Raw genomic sequence first — 21,516 nt, 5'->3', positions numbered from 1 at the left:
ACGAACACATAATGACAACACTCTGGGAGTGCTGCCCCTTCTCCCATCTGAGTCTTTATCACTGGATGTAGCATTGATTGGCTCCATCTGATTTACACCTGGGAATCTCAGGCAAAGCAGCAAGGTCTAATGCAATTTTTCTTTTCTTATACTGTGAACTCTGTGTGACCCCCTTCTTTGTCAGTCTGCAGGAATGATCAGAAGAGAAGTAGCAAACGCTTATTGTATGCTTTAAACCCATGATTTTCTTCCTAACTCAAAATATGCGTTGTTCATTTTTAAAGGGTTAGTTCTACAGTTAGTGAATGCTATTCCTGTATAATTACTGTACATCCACTGTTTGCTTCAACCATGCACTGTATATAAAGATAATGTTTTGTCTATATAATCAGTGTTTTCAGCCAGCACTGCACTAACAGAATTTTGACTATATACGTTTGATCCAAAATCTGTTAAAACCAGACTATGACTTATAGACATTTTACATAAAAAACATTACAATATATACAATGTATAACTTTGATAGGGCACAGAACTGTAAATAAAATAGGAGGTTCTAAACAAACAGAGCCATTCTAGTTATTAAAAGCCACCACCCCCTCACCCAATGACCACCTTGTACACATTATGAATGAAAAATTCAGCTTTAGTCTCAAAGCATAATGTTTCCACCTCCATGCTCGAAAGTATGATATTCTTTGGGATTTGGCATTTCTTTTCTTCACATCAGGTCAAGTTGATGCAAAAAATGGATTTTGGCTTAATGTGATTACAGCACTTTTTCCCAAGCCTGGTTTTGTTTGGCACACTCAAAAATTCATTTATTGTTTGAAGAACAAACCTGTGGAGAATAAGGCAATATTTATGAAGCCCTCTACCGCAACAATGAGCAGACAATTTACAGTTGTGTAAATAAATGCTTTTAGGTGCATCAGCTGTGGCTAACAGCAGGTTAGGAGCTAGAGGTACTGTTTTTCTCATGGACAATTGCAAAACGTAAATTAACACTTTTTGTTTAACACATGGTTAAAAAGTGATACAACTTCTCAGATATTCATTTTGTGAATATGGCTGATGTCTCAGTTTAGATTAAAATGGGCTACACTTCACCCTGATGAAAATAAATCATGTATTATTCAAGCATCATTTTGTATTTGCATTTTCTGCATATAAGAAGGTTTAGAATGTAACTGCAATGTTATTTCCTGTATTCCCTCAAAATCTCAGTTAGCTGCTAGCTTTAAGCAAAAGAGTCCTGTATGAACACAGTTGGATTTTTTAAGTTTTGGATCTTCAGTTTCCTCTTCTTAGCTGATAGGAGTGGCACCAGGTGTGATCTTTTGCCACTGTAGCCCATCTGCTTCAAGGTGTGTTCAGAGATAATCTTCTGCTTACCTTGATTGAAGCAAATGGTTATTTCTCTTTCTCAGGGAGAAAGAATGAAAGAAAGAGAGGGAGAGAAAGAAAACCAGAGGGGAGAAGAGACGGTGAGAAAGGGGGGAAGAAAGAAAGAAAAACAAACAAAACACCTTGATCACCTGTATGGAGAAAAAAAACAGAAGAGAAAGCAAACAAAAAAAGAGCAACATAATAAAAACAGCACCATCACAATAAACTAGCTAGCAGTAGATAACAGTAGATACTAAATATTAAACGATATTGTGCAGCATGCAAGATAGACAGCGCACAATGTGCTTTGAGCCAGCAGCCAAGAAAGGTGTAGTCCGCGTCTGTGAACACCGTGTGTACACCTGTGTGCACACCTGTGTGGATCAGCATGTTTGTATTACAAAGGTTTCTCCATGTAACGATCTGCTAGGGAGTGTGGGGAGCCATAGTCCCGTCCCCCAGGGCATGAAGAAGGTATGGAGGAGATCCAGGCCCCAGATATCCAGAGGCCCCAGAGTACGAGGACCCGAGGAGGACCACCAAAAGGGGGGGAACAGTGCCACCCTCCTAGGAAGAGCTGAGTAGAGCCCCAAACGAGAGGTCACCCAGCAGCTACGGAGCAGAGGCCAGAGGGGGTTGCAGTGGCGCGCCCGCGGGCTCTGCCGGCAGCCAGCTGTGTCAGAGAGGACTGAGTTTCAGGCCCAGAGGCCTGAGGGCATCCCATACCCCGGAAGGGGCCCAGCCGGACCACAGGCGCCAGGCCCCGCCAATCAGCCACCAGGAGTGAGCCAGTACATACATGAGCGCCCAGCCCCAGTCGTCAAGGACCACCAACACACCAATGTCTGAGGGCATCAGCCACCGGCAGGGAGTGTGGTGAGGGGAGATAGGGCTCCGTACTTTGGAGGGCCTGAGCAAATGGTTATTTCAGCTACTGCTGCCTTCCTACCAGCTCAAGGCACTCTGGCCATTATGGGTCAGAGTAGAAGGCATTTTTAACCCAGAAAACTGCCACTCACTGGATATTTTCTGTTTTTCCACACCATTCTCTGAGGTGATTTTTGTAAAAATCCCAGCAGATCAGCAGTTTCTCATATACTTCGACCACGCTGTCTACCACCAACAACTATGCCAACCAAACAGTTTTGTCTTCATCCTTTTCAAACACGACAAACATTTTGTTCATATTCACTGCAACATCTTAGTTATTCCAAATTTTAGATAAAACAGTTTTGGTAATAAAACTACCAAATCAAATGTGGAGAGCTAACTGCTGTGGCAAACCCTTGTGCAACTGAAAGGATCTTCTATTTGGTTCAGATTTGAGTCATTTTACTTTTTTTAATCAGTTTGAAGTTTGGACTGTTTTGTGAAGATGCTGCTTTGGGTGTTCGGTTGATGGTAAATGGACTGGTTCTTATATAGCGCTTTTCTACTCATCTGAGCATTCAAAGCGCTTTACACAACTTGTGCATTCACCCATTCAGACCCATTCGCACAAGCACATCTTTCTAAGTGCTTCATAGCTAACATTCACACTTGATGGATGCATCGGAGAGTAATTTTTGGTTAGTATCTTGCCCAAGTAGACTAGGGAATCGAACCACCAACCTTCCGATCAGTGGATGACCTGATACCACCTAGTGGATACCACCTAGCTCAGGTGGTAGAGCAGGTTTTTTGATCTTTAAAAACTAAATGTGAAGACAATCACCAATTCATAAAGATTCACCAATTCATAAAGAAAATAATAGTTAGATGCAATAATGTACAAAATTGGCTCTATTGCTTATGTTTAAATGGGTTCTACTGTTGCTTATTTAGTAAGTAAGAGTTAATTCTTTAGAACCTGGGCGCCAAACATAAGGAATGGGGGCCAGAATCAGCTTGGCCCCCATTTCCAAAGAAATCCCACCCCTCCCTTTCCAAAGTAATTAAGTAATAGATAAACAATAATAATTAAAACACAGGTAAGTTCCTGTTTTTTTCACAGAAATTTTTATTTTTTACAATGAAAAAAATACATTTTCTGTTAATTATGGTGAATTACATCTGGGCAGCATTTCTGCATCATACAGGAAAACTGAGATGTATTGTTGAAATCCCTTTCCTTATACTAAATGGGGTTAAATATGTAGTTAAACATCTTTAATCTGACAAAAAGTTTCACTGCTTCAAATCCCTAAAATGTCAAACTGCGAGGAATAGCTACCTGATATTTTATGATCTTCGTATTTCTTTTCTACTTGGATATACACCCACTTTGTTCGATAAAGACCAAAGATTTTACCGGGAGTGCACTTTAGCACCAGTGCAGTAGGTGGCAGCAAAGTTTGAGTTGAACTCTTGAAAGAAACCCAAGGAATTGTGGGATGTGACATGAAGCACAATGGCGGTTAAACAACAGAACATTGACGGTCTTTCACTAAAATGTTTATTCTTATCACTTCTACTCCAAACTTGTCGAACCTTTGCCGAAGAGCTGCAGTGGGATGCGAATGGCTACGTTTTGTACTGCCCGTGCATGGGTAAATCATTCTTTGTAGCTACATGCGCTCATTCTGCCGGAGTAACACAGTTAGCGAGTTCAAAAGTTTTTCATGCCCATGTATGAGTTTACAGAGCCAGGAGCTGTCCCAGGAGGTGCTTGTTATTTCGGAGGTAGTGTTTTTACAGTGAAGCTGAGTAGAGAGGACCTTATAAAAATAAATGCTGAACTTGGAGAACATTTGAGCAGCTAAAATATATGTCTTTGTATGCTCAGACAGGAGGGGCGCTTTCATCCCTTAGAGCTAATGAAGTAAGAAATACTAATCATTCCTACTACTAATGAAGTAAGAAATACTTACTTAAATCAAGGACATTGCAAAAATCAACAGAAGAGCTATACGCAAAAACACAAGTTGGCATCTCCGTAAAATTTGTCAGCTGATTATGCATGATCTGTTCTAAAATTAGTTTTCTACTACACGCTTCCCTTCCATTAATGCACTTACGAGACAGCGATGCCGTGCCTGCTGTTGCTTACCAACAATAAGATTTAGTATATATATATATATATATATATATATATATATACTCATAACAGCGGCTTTCAGACATTTTCGTAGTTTTCCTAGCTTTTGGCCATCCATTGCAATGAAATGACTATAATGTAGTTGTGTTTTCATGCCTCGTTAACTTGTTTAAACAACGAACTTCTTTGTAGTAAATGTATGTCACACATGCCATGTGAAGGAGCACAAAGTTTACACTGATAGATAAGTGCAACTTTATGCACATTATGCATGTTATTCAGGTCGCTTTGGAAACCAGGCTGACCACTTCCTAGGATCTCTGGCCTTTGCAAAGATGTTGAACCGAACCCTGGCAGTCCCTCCCTGGATAGTGTACCGCCATCACACACACCCCTACACCAATGTAAGTCCAGGCAGCAAGGTGAGAGCAAAGCTGTTGTTAAGTGTACTGTGCGGTGTACTTTTAGTATCCCTTTGGGAAGTATCAGAGGTACTGGTCACACGCTGTATATCAGAACAAATGACATAAAGCTATTTTTCACACATGCACTGCAGCCCTAAGCTTTAGTAGCAGGTACTTGTCAAAAATGTACATAAATAGCTAGAGCATATCTGTCTAACACAAATGTGATTTTGTTAAAGCTATTACACACCAAGTCTGAAGGTGGCTGTGTTGTTTTATTCCACTCTTTTGTATTCTGTTCAGGTCCATGTTCCCTACAGCGAGTTCTTCGTGCTGGAGGCTTTGTCTGCCTACCACCGTGTGATCAGCTTGGAGACTTCATGGAGAAGCTAGCCCCAAATACTGGCCTTCAGGACAAAGGAATGCCTACTGCTTTGAGACGGCAGCCCATCGGAGTAAGGACAAGAAGTCATGCCCGATGAAGGTGAATTAGAATCTAAAAGAAACCTTATCTGGCTTAATGTGATTAGCCACAGGTGAAATGCTGCCCTCTGGCGGTCCACAGACAGTCCACAGATTATATATTGTATATTGATCAGAAGCTCCTGTTTGAACACTCTAATATGGCCAGATGATCCCGATTTATTTTTTCAGGATGGGAACCCATTTGGGCCATTCTGGGACTATGCCGGTGTGGACTTTGACAAGTCTGTCTTATTTGGTGGGATTTCCTTCAGTGCCTATCACCAACCTCAGTGGATGAAGAAGTGAGTACATGTCGGTGCAGGTATACACAGAATTATTAAAGGTGACATAAAACATTAAAAAACCTACCTCATTCACTATTCCACTTCCTGACTACTGTTTCATGCTCTTGGGTTAGGTTTCCTCCCTTTGAGCACCCTGTCCTGGCCATGCCTGGGGCTCCGGCTCAGTTTCCAGTGATAGAAGAGCATGTGGGCCTGCAGCGCTATATAGTTTGGTCAGACAAGATGGTGAAGGAGGGAGAAGAGCACATTGCCACCTTGCTAACCAGGCCATATGTTGGCATCCATCTGAGGATTGGCATAGACTGGGTGAGATAAGCTTGACAAGCCTGGACACAGAGGGTTTTATTCACATGCTCTCTTATGTGCAGCCCCTCAGTCTGAAAAAGTGAGTTGTTTTAGCTCCTTTTCCTTCAGAGCCACAGATCTCTTAATTGGCTAGCACTTGCAAACAGAAGGTTGGGTGGGCTTCTGGGTGAATTCATGTGCTGCATCACAGACATACCTGTGATGGTCCAAGTGTCTCTGCACAGTCTGTTTTTCATGAGAGAGCTAAATTGGCCATAGGTATGAATGTCAGTGTGAATGGTTATCCGTTTAAGTCCCAATCTGGGTTTGTTCATAGCAGTAAATGAATATTCATTCAGTGCATCACTGAGGCTCAATTCAATTCAATTTTATTTATATAGCACCAAATCACAACAACAGTCGCCTCAAGGCGCTTTATATTGTACAGTAGATTCAACAATAATAGATACAGAGAAAAACCCAACAGTCACATGACCCCCTATGAGCAAGCACTTTGGTGACAGTGGGAAGGAAAAACTCCCTTTTAACAGGAAGAAACCTCCAGCAGAACCAGGCTCAGGGAGGGGCGGGGCCATCTGCTGCGACTGGTTGGGGTGAGAGAAGGAAGGCAAGGCTCAGTGATGACTGACTAAAATCTACTGACAACCAATGTTCCCTCTAGTTGTTTAGGAGGGGGGGGAAGTTTGAGGAGTGACGGCGGTGTTTAGCGCAAATCTTGTGTAGTTAGTGTGTAATGTAGTCAATAGTTTTGTTGTGTGTGTCAGAACAATGAGGTGTTACAGGAGTGATACATCTCCTATTGTCAGGCCTGCAGGTATCAGGCTGTTGTTCTCCTTTATCTCATAGTGGACAGAAATTATTTTTTGGAGTGGCACAAATAATTTGTGTGGCATCAAATTTGATGCAGAACAGCTGATTATTCTGTAAATAGTTTGAAATGTTTATTTTTAAAAAATGCTTTGGCTGTATTTTTAGGTAAACAGCTGCAAAAAACTTTGTTTGCATAACTCAGTTACTTTTTTGAAGAAGTAACTATATAATTAATTGCCCAACATTGGTCATTATATACTGTATTTTGCAGACAGAGAGTTACAGGACTCTGTCCCAGATGCCCAGTCTCCCAGACTCATACTCATAATACAAGTCAGAGCTTTATTAAAAAGAAAGAAAGAAAGAAAGTTGTGTTTTCCAAATTGGAGTTCAAGTTATTTTTACTTAACATACTACACAGGTCACGAACAAGATTTTAATTTTCATTGTAAGTGGGCTAAAGCAGTTAATTAAAAGTAATCTAACATAAATGTAAATGCTGTAATTTGATTATTTTAATAAACCATGTAACTTGGATGGATTCGATACTGGCGTGACAACAGTGCACACGTCTGCTGTTGGTCACAGTGGTCCAAGGGACCGCTCAGGGAGTTTGTGTGTTCGCTCAGACACATCAAAAATTATAGGGAACATTGCTGACAACAGAGGAGGAGCAAGCCCATAAAAGAAACTATGCGGAAATGAAACAAGGACACAAATTAGGTCGATAAATGAAATATTTGTATTCATTTTTTCCTCCTTTGGCTCATTGTATCCATATATTGTGAGGGAACAGTCAAACCTTATAGTCTGTACAGTTTACAATCTAACTTCTTAATCTTTGTCTCCTTTTCTAGCAAAATGCCTGCAAACTGCTGAAGAATGGCGATGCAGGACCTCATTTCATGGCCTCCCCTCAGTGCGTCGGGTATAACCGTCAAAAAGCCCTGCCCCTCACTATGACCATGTGTCTCCCTGACCTAACTGAGATTCGTGGGGCTGTCAAGCTGTGGGTAAAGAAGACCAACGCCCGTTCTGTCTACATTGCCACAGACTCTGAATCGCACAGTCAGGACATTGAAAAGCTCTTCAAAGGCAAGGTGGGTTCTTGTGTGAAGAATTCATAAGTCTGTCATAAGCTTGTTTTGGCATCTTTGTCCTTAATGCTAACTTGAGGGGCTGGGAGGTTTGTGAGAACTTAAGAACCTTTCAAACTCTTTACAGAGTCACTAAAAATAATCTGGCTGGCTGTGAGCCCAGAAGCTTCACCCACATGCCGTTTATGAGAGGCAGCCAGTTAGAAAATGTTGGTTTAAAGGGAGGAGCTAATTTCATACTCCATTTACCTTAGAAGTCAGATAATCAGACCCCAGCTTCAGTATCTCACAGCTGATTACGTTCATGCCACCATCTTGGATTGTGAAGTCGGGGTTGGTGTGGCTGCTGAGGTGGTGTTCCAGTTGTTAATTCAGACTGGGGAGTCTGGATATTCTGACTTCAAATGGAACGCATCATAAAGCTACTAATTTTTTTACATATGTAATCTATAGGACGATAAAATATTTGAAAGCTGCATGTGAATCTTACTCCATTATACTTCAATTTTGTATTTTTCTTTTTTGTAGTAGAGACATTTCCACCATAAAGTGATACATAAAAGCTATAATTTTGTACCTCTAAGAGGAGGAATTCCAGACATGAATGCAGTCAAACTTGGTTATTGTCATGTACAGACAATGTAAATTGTAAAGTGCTGAGAGTCAGATACGTTTCACATACAAAAGCTTTCCTTGCTTTAAGACCCAAAGATCTGGAGCGAGACCTGAAGGAAAGCCTGGCTAATTTGTGGTTTCCACTGTGACCTCTGCAGGTGAAAGTGGTGAGTCTTCAGCCAGACTTTGCCCAGATGGACTTGTACATCTTAGGCCAGTCTGACCACTTCATTGGCAACTGCGTTTCCTCCTTCTCTGCCTTTGTGAAGAGAGAGCGGGACGTCCGCAAGCCTTCCCTCCTCCTTCTTCGGTATGGACCAAGCCGGGGAAATCAAATGCCAAAGAAGAGCTCTGAGTGTCAGGCGTTCGTCCTCTGAACACTGATTCTAATTACATGTCATGAGGAGGCGAGAGAGTGTTCAAATGTCACACAATGGTTCACAATGTGTCCAGTAAGATTATAAATTAAGGCTACACGCATGTCTACTTTCAGAATGGGTTATGTGTGTTAAAACATGGAGAGTGCTGCTATCAGGAAACACTATTTAAATAAACGCTATTATAATTCAAATACAGTTTTTTAGGGAGTAAAAAACTGTTAAATTAGCAGATGTTTTAACAGTGTTTATCAGTCAGCCACACATTCACTCTGAGCTGTTTGTGGTACACAAGTGGAACCTATACTGCAATGAGGAGGCATAAATGTATACTGTAAGGACTGTCTGAAATACCAGTTTTTAGGCTCTGCATCTATGGGATAATCAACAGAATGTTCAGGGTTTCAACCAACAGGGAGAGGGTTGGCAGCTGAACATGGCTTAAAAGTATAAGCAGAACCCCCTCCCCATTTTTACATTTAGTCAGAAAAAAGTTATTAGACAGCAAGCATCAAGTGCTCTAATGTCTTTGTTCCCTCTCATGTTTGTGCATCAACTTTTTTTGGTTTCCCATACTGAAGCCAGTTTTCCTTTCCTGAGGAAAACACACCACTTCCCTAACATTTCCTTTAGGTACTGCCTTCAACAAACTGTAAAAGAGTGAATGCACACTCAGCAGTGATGCTCTGCTGCTCTTTCCTTCCTCTATAACCTCCGTAACATGGAGATCACAGTAACTGAGCCTGCTGTATATACCAGTTTGAGAGAGGGGAAGAGGAGACATTACCTCTCAGTTTAAAGGTCTCAGGACCAAAATCTATATGTGAACACCTGCACTGAAAGTTGTAATTTTGTTGATGTTTAAGGGAATTTAGATGTGCATACATGTGACGATGTATGTTAAACTGGTAAACGCAATGATTTTGAAGTCAAATGTTTTTCATGATGTCTTTTTTTAAATCAATAAAGTCATGCACCCTTTTTTCTGAAGGACCAGCAGCCTGTTTACTTCCCTCTGGAAGCTTAGCTTTGAATCAGTTTGTCAAATCAGTGAACAGGCTAAGCATGTGGGGCCTTTATAAGTATTTTTCATAATGTGAGCTTGGATATTTTTTTATTCACAGCTGAATAAAGTTAATTTTAAGTTGTATTCTTTAGTGTAATATACTATGCTTTCACATAATTACAAAATATATCTTAACTATATCCTACTTGCACCATTAAGTTCAGTTTTAATTATATTGCACCAATTCACAAAAAGTCACATTGTGGTGTTTTAGGGTAACAATAATATTAAGAAGAATCCCCAATAATCAGAAGATGCCCAATATACAAGCACTTGGTGACAGTAGGAAGGACAAACTCAATTTTAACAGGAAGGAAATTCAAGCAGAACCAGGCTCAGAGAGGAAATCTACCACAATTGGCTGGTGGCAGAGAGACACTGGTGGAGAAATGGCACACTATGGGATAGACAGCTAGAGTTTAATGATTACTATTAGTTAAATGGATTATATGTCAAACTCTGAACACTGATTTGCAAATTATGGAATTTTTAGTAAAGAGGTAGGAATAAGTAAGTGTAAACTTCATTCTACTCCATCTATTGAGTATAGATGGATGTAGAGATATTCATGATAACTTCACGTCTTCGTGTGTTTGCAAAGTTTTTCTTTTTCTTGTTATTTTAGCTATATTTACATATTAGAAATAAACTCTGTTTTATTTTACTCTAATAGTGGCGTATAAACAGAGAAAGTGAATGAAATGGACAGCAGCCTGCAGCACAACCAAGATAGTTTTGTTTGTTGTTTTCCCAAAAATAATGGGACAGCAGACAGCTGTATCATGTTAAGAAAATTAAAGACTTGGTGGCATTTATTTCCTGGTTTGTCCGTAGCAAATCTATGACACAGCTATTCGTCCGTCAGCGTTAATCCGAAACACTGGCTTTGTTGAAGAGGTGCGCTGGCATACAGTGGCAACTATGTTAAAGCCGTTTGCAAGTATTAAGATTATATGGTTAAAATGAGCAATACATTTTAGAAATTAACCCACAGCGATGTGTTGGATATATTATTTAATAATTTCCACGACATTATGATTTTATCTTCTGTTTATGAGCACGATTCGTAACTTGATAACGGATATGGCATAACAGACATATGTTAAGCTAAAACAGGATAACCTTTTCTTGAAAATGAACAGTTTTTGCAAAAATCTGAACTCGAATCTCTTCGTAAATCTAGTTTCTTTCAGTTTGGCTTTTTTTTTTTTTTTTTAGTTCTTTTGTTTTTTCCCGCAGTTTCCAAGAAGAGCACTCGGAAAGGCTGCTCCGTTTGTGCCACAAGTTCATTCAAGATTCTTTATTTGTCACATGCATAGTTGTACTAGAGTTTACTAGACTTTAGAGTACAACGTGCACTGAAATGAGATGTGTCCTGAAACGGCCCTCTGTGCATAAACAGCATATTATATACAGTAAATAGTTAATTATAAACATTAAGTATATTAAATAAAACAACCTGGAAATTTTACATTTAAAGTCTGAAAATGTACATTGTGCCAGTGGAATGTTAAAGTGTCTCGTGCATACATTACAACGTTCACGTTCCACGCAGTAACGCCAACGCTTGAACTCCGCCCCTGGGCCTCGTGATCAGTTTGAGTGTTCTTGAGTTAAAAGTGGCAAGTATGGCACGGATGTAAACAAGGTCACGGCCTTGACCCTTACAAAGCGGGACTTCCTGTAGTATAAAAGTGAGCTTTGCTTTCTTGCACCTGATCTAAGAGATCGGGTGCAGGTAGGTAACTGATTAGTTTTTTTAAAGCCACCATTAAATTCGCCATTTTGTGGTGCGCGTGCCCTGTATTCCTCCCTCGTTTCTTTTTGTCTGCCAGTTAGAGTTAGCTGGCATGCTAGCAATGGATAGCATGCCAGCTAATATTCAAGTGTTTGTGTAGACTGATTTTCTTTGAAGGTCCTACCCAATCAAACATAGCAAAACAACAGAAGTATTTTGCTAGGTGATGTCTGGCTATTTTATTGCTCTTTATGTAATTAGGATTTGGCACCACCTTCCAGCTGACTTTTTAAATGGCTCTGAGGAGATGTCGTGGAAAAGACACCCAGCACAACATTTAGTTAATTGTTTTCTGCATTGTTTGTTGGGAGCCAACGTCATTTGTACTGGTATTGAAGGCAGTTAGAGCTAGTCTTCTCCTGAACTATGTGTGTTTGAACTGAAGGGAGGGGGGATAAAAGAAGCCAGAACAAGAAACAAAGCTATTGGAAAGTGCTCTCCAGAACGTCTCACTTTTTAAGTTGTTAGGGCATCTCCTTCTCTGTAACCTGTCAAGCTCCTGCATCCATAAAACAGACATGGAAGTAAAAAGTGGCCCAGTAGTGCTGTGAAAGCAAGTTCCTCTGTGTTTTGATGTCGACACCTTTGATATTGCATGTCTGAGAAAATTTGAGTGTTGCTCACCTGGTTCAAGAGCAGCAGAAGGGAAGGAGTTTGAGAGAAACCGTTTACTGAAACATGTCTTCTGACAGTGGTGCCGACATAAGTGGGATGATGGCCTCCTCATCAAGTGCCAAGAAAAATAACAGAAAAAGTGCCATCAGAGAGCGCATATGTCTGACCAACTACATGGGATTCCTTAACCACGTGAGAAAACAGGTGGGTGTTTAAGAATACAAAAGCCTGTAGACTAATGCTGCCAAAAGGCACGACTGTGGTTGTTCCCGTCTTGGTTCTTGTGCTTTGTAGTACAAAGCAAGGTTGACGGGTTAGCGACGCATACTGATGTTAAGGTCAGAATTTTCTGTGTCACAAAAGTAACACAGGAAACTCTGATTTACCTGACTAAATAATTGGCGTCGCCACATTGGTAATCCCTGACTGGGGCTTTAGGTCAAACACAAGGAAAGTTTGACAAAGTTGAACTTGCTATCTAGTACACTTCTTTGATGACTGATTTTCTCCAGGGCAGCCTCTGTGATGTGACCCTTGTGGTTCAGGGAAAACGCCTTGCAGCACACAGAGCAGTGCTAGCTGCAGCCAGCCATGTCTTCAGACTTATGTTCACCAGTAAGGGTAACACAAAACTACACAAAAGAACACACATTAATACTCTACCTTGAGGCCTTACTACAAAACTGTCTCCAGAGAAACATCAGAGGAGCATCCCTTAGGTTTAGTAAAATAGAGAAAGAACCATGTGAGCCAAATTTTAAATATCTTGTAAAGACTAAAATTAAGTAACTGTGTGATGAGTTGAAACATAATGGTAAATCTACTCTGGTTTTGCTTGCCTTCCTTTTAATTCACAATATACATTTCATTTAATAAAATGGACTGCATTTGGCTTCAAAATGGTTTATTTCAACAAAGATGGCAAATTTCTGAAACGCGTATGGCTGTTGATGTAGTTCTGTTAATTGTTGTTAATTGTTTTATTTGTTTGTTTGATTTTCTTTTCACTTTCAGCCAGAATGAAGGAGTCTGTGTCTCCTGAGGTGGAGCTCAGGGGTGTTGAGCCTGAGGTCCTTGAGCTGTTGCTTGAATATATTTATACCTCACAGTAAGTGCGTTTAAAACAGGGCTATACTGTGAAGCAAGTTGAACCCAGTAAGGCTTTGTTTGTGTTAACTGGCTTGACAAAGCCTAAAACCACAGTCAGTGGTAATGGGTATCCCAATAGTAGCTAGCAGTTTTTTGGTTGGTTTTTTTTCTTTTAAGCCAGCTTTCTGCTTCAGACTCTGTGTGCACTCACATAAAATGGGATTTTGACGTGTCACGAGTCTTATTCTGCACAGAATAATCCCTACACTGCGTTCCAAATTATTATGCAAATTGTATTTAGTGTCATAAAGATTAGATATGATGTTTTTCAATTAAATGCATGGATGGCACTAGCTGTGTCCCAATTCAGGGTCTGCACGCTTGAAGTACGCACACTACGCGTACTACGTACGGTGCGTACTATAAGTACGAGAAGTGCGGAAGTGAGAGGCTTGTGAAATGGGATGGTCTAGCCTGCGTCGCGCTGTTCAGGTTGCCTAGCAACCATGATACTAACCGCGAGAAATGTTACATACAGCTTTGTGTGACAGAATGAAGGAGAAAAATGTTTTTTGTTCGTTCATTTTTGTCATGACATCACTTTGATTAGTTGAGTAGGCTGAGACCACAGGACTGTAAAACATGATTGTTGGGCTTCATTTCTGTACTGAACAGTTATTTTAAGATTAGTTGGTAAATAACAATTAGCTAATGTTGTTCATGAGACTAAAATCATGTCACTGTTGTAATGTAAATATAATAGGGATCTATCCATCCATCCACCCACCCAGGGATGATAAAAATTATTTGAACATTACCTAATAAGACTGATTCAGGACAGACAATTACTTATGTTAAACTTTCCTAGCAGTCCTTCACAAACAGGGAACAGTCTGTCTATTCTCTCCATCTGTCAGCTGCTGCTGGCTCTTCCTCCTCCTCTTTCTCACACACTGCTGAGTTTGTCCTGATGGATCATCAGGGGTGCAAAGCCTCACAGATGATGTGCAGCAGTGAGTCCCTCAGTCCGTCCTCACTCTGGACACTTGCAGTCGTCACACATGGAAATCAAATGTGTGATAAGCTGCAGGATTCAAACACAAGTGTAACTTATAAATACATGTTCATACTTTTATTACACAATCAGAGAGAAAGAAACAGAGAGAGAGTGCAGGACAGACAGGTGACAGTCTCAGCTGTATACACTGCTACAAACAGGAGGATTTAGTGTTTGTGTTATTACGACTGTAAACAAGAAGAGTTCCCAGATGGTACAGTGGACACATGTGTGACTCCTGTGATTAAAGCATCTTTCTTTCAGCTTAACGAGTGAACCGTCAGCTCGTTCAAATACATGTTAAAGTCCGTTTGGCTCGACACCACCGAACAGAGGCAGCAATATAACATAGCTAACATTAACAGTGCAGTGAATCCTGCTTGTGCCGTGATATTCAGGACTGCAAACCGAGCAGCATCACTGACTTCCAGCTTGTTGTTTTTGTGGATATGACTGACTTTAATTATCCACAAAATCATCAGATTATCTGTAGAATTAAGGTCGACTATTGAACGTGTATATTTTAAAGTAAAGGCTTTAAAACCAAGTTAACGCTGAAAGTACAAACATCGCTAATGTCACATAACTTTGCCGACATGTGGCCAACAGCAATGTTTTACTGTTCTTCATTATTAAACATTCGCACATAAATGACTGACATTATATTCAGTACTTACTTTTGACAGTTCACTCTTCGGCCGCTCCCTTCTGCTGTATTTTGTGGCAAAATTATCCACACCCACTGCCGCGCTGTGAATTGTGGGATATATGGGACCACGAAGCGTGCACCGGACCACGCTTGATATTTGGGGAAATCGACGGCGCATTCGGAGTATGCATTTGAAGTACACTTCGAATTGGGACAGCCGTCGTCGCGTGGCGGTGACGTGATCGCACTTGAAATGCGTACTTCAAGCGTGCAGACCCTGAATTGGGACACAGCCACTGTGTCTCAGTGCTCTTTGGATCACTAAAATCAATCTCTGACACCTGTGACTATTAGTTTACCAGGTGAGCCCAATTAAAGGAAAAACTACTAAAGAAGTATGTTCCACATTATTAAGCAGACCACCATTTTCAAGCTATATGGGAAAGAAAAAGGATCTCTCTTCTGCTGAAAAGTGTGAAATAGTGCAATGCTTGGCCATGGAATGAAAACCTTAGATATTTCAAAAGAACTTAAGTGTGATCATTGTACTGTGGCTGAGTCACAGCACACACGGGTTCATGCAGATAAAGGCTTAAGGAAGGTTTCTGCCAGACAAATGCATTGGATTAAGAGCAAGCTTTTTTTTTTTTATATATATATATTTTTTTTTATAAATGCTTGGCTCTAAACACATGCTGTAAATAAACGAATAGGAGAAAACATGGCATTTTTATTCACTTTTAAACCAGAAAGCCTTAACATAACTAGTGCATTAATCTTACTTTGCAGTACACTCATCATATGGCAATAAGCGATAGTTTTGTTTTCTTTTTTCATACTTTGTGTTTTGCCGTGTCCCAGAATCACAGTGGACAGTACTAATGCAGAGTCATTGCTGAATGTGGCCAACCAGTACCAGATTGAACCAGTGAAGATGATGTGTGCGAAGTTCATTTTTGGACAGATTGATGCAACAAACTGCCTGGGTAACAACAGAAACACAGACCTGCCATTGTGGATTTCTTTGAGTGATTCCTGTTCTGTGCTTTTGCAGGTATTTCAGTACTCGCAGACCGCATGAACTGTCCAGAGCTGAAGGCAGCAGCAGAGGAGTTTTCCTATCTCCACTTTACTGATGTCTGCAGACTGGATGAATTTCTAAATCTGGACATTGCACAGCTCACGCATCTACTGCACCAGGACAAACTCACTGTCTACTGTGAGACACAGGTACCACAGTGTCGACTAAAATTTTGTATTTAAAACAAAAAAAATGTAGCTAACTGAAATCAAACTAGACCTGAAATTTAAGTAAAAAAAATTAAAAAAAAAAAAAAAAAAAACGCTGTGGAAAGCCTTTGTTCCCACATGTTGCTCCATTCAGGTTTGTGATGCTGCAGTGCGCTGGCTAAAGTATAACATCCCAAGTAGACAACAGCATATTATGGATGTTTTGAGGTGCATTCGCCTATCTCTGGTCCCCAAAACCTTCCTGTCAGAAACTGTAAAGACTGAGCCGCTCTTCCAGGACAACCCACACTGTTTACAGATGATCACCCGTGAGTAGCAAAAATGAAATGAACTGCATCATTCAATGGAAGCAAAAAGTTTAAACTGATGAATTTCGGTAAAACTTGTTATACATGTACAACATAATATTGTGGCTAATTGAATTCCAGGGTTTTGCTGGAATATTTTCTGGGTTTTGTGTATATGTTGTTGCTCTAAATGGCCAGTATTGGTAATTTGGCTCGTCACGTGATACAGGCAAAGTTCAAATAGTTGCGATATTGCTTTCCACTGTGTAGATGGATATAGTCACTCATTCATTCACAAAAAAAACTCATCGTTTTTGCCTTAGGTGCGATGTGGGACCTTGGAGAGCTCAGCCAACCACGTCGCAAGAAGTACGACAACTGCATTGGTCTGTTTGATGGTAACCGCTGCTACTACTTTGACCCCAAGGTAACAACAAATATTTACCAATTCTAGCCACAGGGGCATCACTCCAGACTGTGTAATATCGTTTAGGTATGGGCTTGTTTAGCAGTTGCTTGATTTTTATTTACATTGCCACCTTAGGTAAATGTAGAGGAATGCCACTGATTACATATGAGCTACCTTTAACCTACTATAAGGAGGAAAAACTCTTAAAGTGACTTCCAGCTCAAGGCAGGCCAGCCATTTGTGGTGGAAGGTTAAGGGGAAATAAGATTGAGAAGATGAGCACGAAGCAACAAACGGTAAATGGGGCTAAATAGTGGTGCACATTAGTAGAATAACGATTTGGTTGATCTTCGGTGTTTGTTTTGTTGTTTTCTTTAAATAGTTCCATACAATAGCAGGTCTGTTCTAATCATTACACAAGTGTTGGTATTGCTTTCCATTCAGGATTACAGCTGGATGAGCATCAACTGCAAACTGTCAAAACGCCAGAATCCCACAGCTGTCCTCTGGAATAGGGTGGGCTCCATTTTAGGTGGCTCACACAGCTTTCACATCAAACACACAGACTTCTACAACATTCTGAGGAATAGATGCTCCAGGCCAGGGCCACCAACACCTCGTGAGAAGATGTCTGCGTGTGTTTTTGAGGGCAAGATCTTCACATCTGGAGGATCAGAAGCGGGTATGCATGGTGATATGTGTATCTCTTGAAGAGACTGTGGGCAGTAAATTGCTCTAGTTTTGCTATGAATGTAGTATAGCTAGTTATCAGTGGGGAAAGTTTCTAGCCATGTCTGCAAGCATATGTTTCTGATATTATGTAGTGTTTTTGCAGGTGGGTCAGCTGTGGACCTCTTTGAAAGTTATGACACAATGACAGAGTCATGGCAGGTCAACACCAGCATGCTAGTGTCCCGCTGCAGTCATGCCTCAGTGGAGGCCAATGGGCTCATTTATGTTTGTGGAGGAATGACTGGCAACAGTGTTTCTGGTAGAGTCCTCAGGAACTGTGAGGTCTATGACCCCAACACACAACAGTGAGTCACTACAGCTCTGTATGCTGCTTTTTTGTCTGTGTATGTTTGCAATGTTTGGGACTTTGTGCTTTAAAGGAGGTATATGAATCAATGGGCATCAGGAGGCTAGCAAAGTTAAAGCTAAATGTATACCACTTTATTGCATGACTGACCAGTGTCACTGGCGATTGTGCGTGGTGTTCCTGCATTGCGCTGGAATTTTGATGAATTAAACAAAAAGTGGCAGCTGAAGTGTAAATCTTGCATAAGTAAGCACAAAAGTTACTGTTGTTGTACTGGCCACAGTGGACGCCAGTGTAAAAATACATGGTTTCCAGGTTTCTCCCAGTGCACAATGGATCTTATAGCCACCCCGGCAGGTGGTCAACAAGGACACCAAAGTTTGTGAAAACATGGTATTTCAAAATAATACCATAATGCATCTTCTAAAAACTCTCCACCAAATTCGAAGTCAGAAGTAAAGTTTTCTGAACTTTTAGTTTGATTATATTTATATAATAAATAATATAATAAAATTATATAATTGATACATTATCAAGATTGTTAGTAAGCTCATCCCTAGATTGTATGGCTACATGGCCAATACCTTCTCATTAGTCCTAAATAATGCTAATAAAATACTAGGAGCAGGATGATTGGTTAGTACAAACTCTGTCAAGTTAAAGTTTTATTTTATATAACACCAAATCACAACAGTCACTTCAAGGTGCTTTATATAGTAAAGATCCTACCATAGTGGAGAGAGTTGGTGTTGGTGGGAAGGGAAAAACTCCCGTTAACCAGATAGAACCCTCTGGGTGAACCAGGCTCAGGATGGGCCAGCTATCAGCTGTGACTTTTTGGGGTGAGCAAGGGAAACGACAAAATGAACACTATGGAAGAGAACTGAAGGTTCAGATATTGGTAGATGCCAATGGCTGTGTCTCAATTCAGGGGCTGCATCCTTTGGAGGACCCAGCTTTTGCAGTCTATGTGGGCCGGATCCGCTGAAGACGGAGAAGGCCGGAAGTGCCAAGCTGTGAAATGGGACTGTCTAACCTTCAGATTTGCGTCACCACTGCCTAAGTGGAGTTTATTAAACTCAGCCGTCTGCTCCTTGCTATCTAAAATATAACGGGACATTGGAGTAAATTTAGCGTTTATTCAGCTGTGAAAAAATTATAACTTTAATCTCAGCCAAACTGATTTTTCTCAGGAACAAATAAAACTCTGAAATAAGCCAAACAATAACTTTTTTTTTTTTTTTAGGTTATCTAAGTGACTTGTATCATGTTTAAACTGAGTAGTGAAAGACCGTGGGGGGAGTCTGGTGTTCTCACCGGCGCTAGTGAGCCTTGACCACCCAGTCAGCTATCGAGCTGGTAGGTAACAGACGTCTCCGAAAACGTCAGAGCACTTTTGCAAATATGTGATGTCTTGATAAACAGAGCAGATATTTGAAGTTGACACACCTACATTCTCACCTGAAAATGTTAATTTTATTTTGTGACCCAGAAAGAGTAATATTTCAAACTCTTTAGCCAGGCTCCTCTGCCATTGCAGTGTTTGAAAAGTATTTTTATATTATTAATAATATTTTTATAATAAAGTATTGAAAAGAGTAATATTACAACTAGTTAGCTTCCGCCATTATTGGACACTGGAATTGGCTGGGAGGTGCTATGAATTCTGGGATAGGTTGGGCCACGAAGCATACACCGGACCCATAGTTCAAATCCAGGGAAATGAAGAACTCATTTGGAGCAGCCTTCGTTGCCTGGCTGTGACATAAACGGCCTTCAAATGCGGCCTCCGAAGCATGCAGCCCCTTAATTGGGGCATAGCATAAGTAACCATTGGTGGTTTTCAAGGCTTCATGTCGAAGAAGAGAAACTGATTATAGAATAGTTTTTGTACGTGGTTGTAAACCAGTCTATTTCTGCTTTGAAGCTGCACATTTTAACAATGGAATTTGGAGATTAACTTTGAACCAGATTTCAATGACAATTCCGGGAACTTTAGGGTTTTGACACTTTGCTTTGGACATCGGTTTTCGGCGCCAAGGTTGTCATTATCAAACATTGGAAAATCCTGCTAAATAAATTACCTTAAAAGCTTATTCAGTGGGTCATAAAACTCTCAAGAATACACATTAGATTTTTTTTTCTTCTCTACACTATATTTGTTTTCTGCTACAACCTTCCAGGTGGAGAAAATTGCATGAAATGAGGGTTGCCAGGAAGAACCATGGGCTAGTGGTTGTCGACAACAAGATATATGCTGTTGGAGGCGAAGGGTCAACTGGTAAAGAAAACAGCTGTTACAGTGTTAAGGAATCAAAGTACTACTGTAGTTTATCACGATGGCCATAGCTAGTAGGTCTGTATAATGCATGTTTGTTTGTTTGGTTTTTTTTTGGGGGGGGGGGTTCCCTATTTTCCAGGTGGACTTCACTCAGTAGAATACTATGATATTACCACTAACAAGTGGCATGCTGCCTCAAGGATGCCGTGGAGAAGTCTCACAGTGAAATGTGTGCCTGTCGGTGACGTAATTTTTGTGCTGGCAGGCGATGGACTAGGGGCACAGTGCCTCACAAATGTCCTAGAATACCACACAAAAACCAATAGGTTGGTACATCAACTAAATACTGTTGACATAAACTATATAAAAATGGACAGCACTATATTTTTCAGAATGTCTAAACATCTCATTAATATGAATTTATTCTTAGTGGTAAATATATATAGTCAAACCATTTTGGTTGCACTTCTTTAACAAAATGTTAAATTCTTGTTAGAAATCAACATAAGCGATTGGGCAGTTGGGTTGTAAAAGGTACTGCCTAATATGACTTATCTTATTATTTTATGATGCTTTAGCCACTGCTGATATTTGTAAAAGAAGCATCATTACTATAAAGTCTGAGCAGTAAACACTCAATCTATTTGCTCAACTTTTTACTGAAACATTTCTTTTGTGTTCAGGTGGGTAACATCCAAAGCTCAAGCTTTTTTCTCCACCAGCTGCATTATCTGCACGGTTTGTCCATGAGAGTTCATTGAAGGCAGCCGCATAATGTTTTTATTTGCCTCATCCTCATAGGACAAGATACACATTTGATTGTTATGCTTGTTTGAGACCCCTAGGATTCCTGTAGTGGAATAGTAAACTGATTTGCACAAGGACCTACTTCTGAAAGGGTTACTCATCACAATATTTAATGTGCATGTTTACAGAATGGTTATGTTCTTTTAACTTTGTTTAGCAGTAAAAATTCTCTTGCTTGTAAATGTTTGGCAGATATCTGCTGTGTAGATGTGCTGTGTTTTTATTGATACATGACTAATTTAATAAAAGTGCTTTGCTAATGATTTGAAATGTTCTTGTAGGAGTCCCCCCCCCCCCCCTGCTTTGTCTGTCAGAGAATTTAATCTTTGCATAAGTTCCTTTCATGTTTTAGCACGGATCCAAAATGGATGCTCAAGATTCTAC

The 21,516-nt window shown here is 40.4% G+C and overlaps 2 protein-coding genes across 7 annotated transcripts; both read left to right on the top strand.

Annotated features, from left to right (window-relative positions):
- The first annotated feature begins 3,740 nt into the window (after positions 1-3,740).
- pofut1 (protein O-fucosyltransferase 1) lies at positions 3,741-9,941 on the top strand. The gene is given in 10 exon segments (XM_085144880.1): positions 3,741-3,917; positions 4,688-4,809; positions 5,113-5,183; positions 5,185-5,293; positions 5,464-5,576; positions 5,693-5,885; positions 7,553-7,795; positions 8,566-8,694; positions 8,696-8,728; positions 8,730-9,941. Coding segments are annotated over 10 exon segments (1,185 nt in total). The 5' UTR covers positions 3,741-3,778; the 3' UTR covers positions 8,763-9,941.
- A 1,471-nt stretch (positions 9,942-11,412) lies between these two features.
- On the top strand, positions 11,413-21,402 carry LOC146494845 (kelch-like protein 7). 6 transcript variants are annotated; one of them, XM_085144872.1, is made up of 13 exons: positions 11,413-11,544; positions 12,341-12,467; positions 12,776-12,884; positions 13,278-13,371; positions 15,920-16,044; positions 16,113-16,288; positions 16,443-16,617; positions 16,920-17,023; positions 17,450-17,687; positions 17,841-18,042; positions 20,228-20,325; positions 20,465-20,651; positions 21,009-21,402. In XM_085144872.1, the coding sequence occupies exons 2-13, from the start codon at positions 12,360-12,362 to the stop codon at positions 21,073-21,075; spliced, it is 1,683 nt and encodes a 560-aa protein (XP_085000998.1). In that variant the 5' UTR covers positions 11,413-11,544; positions 12,341-12,359; the 3' UTR covers positions 21,076-21,402. The 6 variants fall into 6 exon arrangements, with proteins under 6 accessions (XP_085000998.1, XP_085001000.1, XP_085000997.1 ...); XM_085144874.1 differs by having other exon boundaries at positions 11,451-11,588; positions 21,127-21,402; XM_085144871.1 differs by having other exon boundaries at positions 11,452-11,588.
- The last annotated feature ends 114 nt before the right edge of the window (positions 21,403-21,516 follow it).

The sequence above is a fragment of the Neolamprologus multifasciatus genome, chromosome 20 (assembly GCF_963576455.1).
Source record: "Neolamprologus multifasciatus chromosome 20, fNeoMul1.2, whole genome shotgun sequence".
NCBI lineage: Eukaryota > Metazoa > Chordata > Actinopteri > Cichliformes > Cichlidae > Neolamprologus > Neolamprologus multifasciatus.
This window is presented reverse-complemented; position numbering and strand designations above follow the sequence as displayed.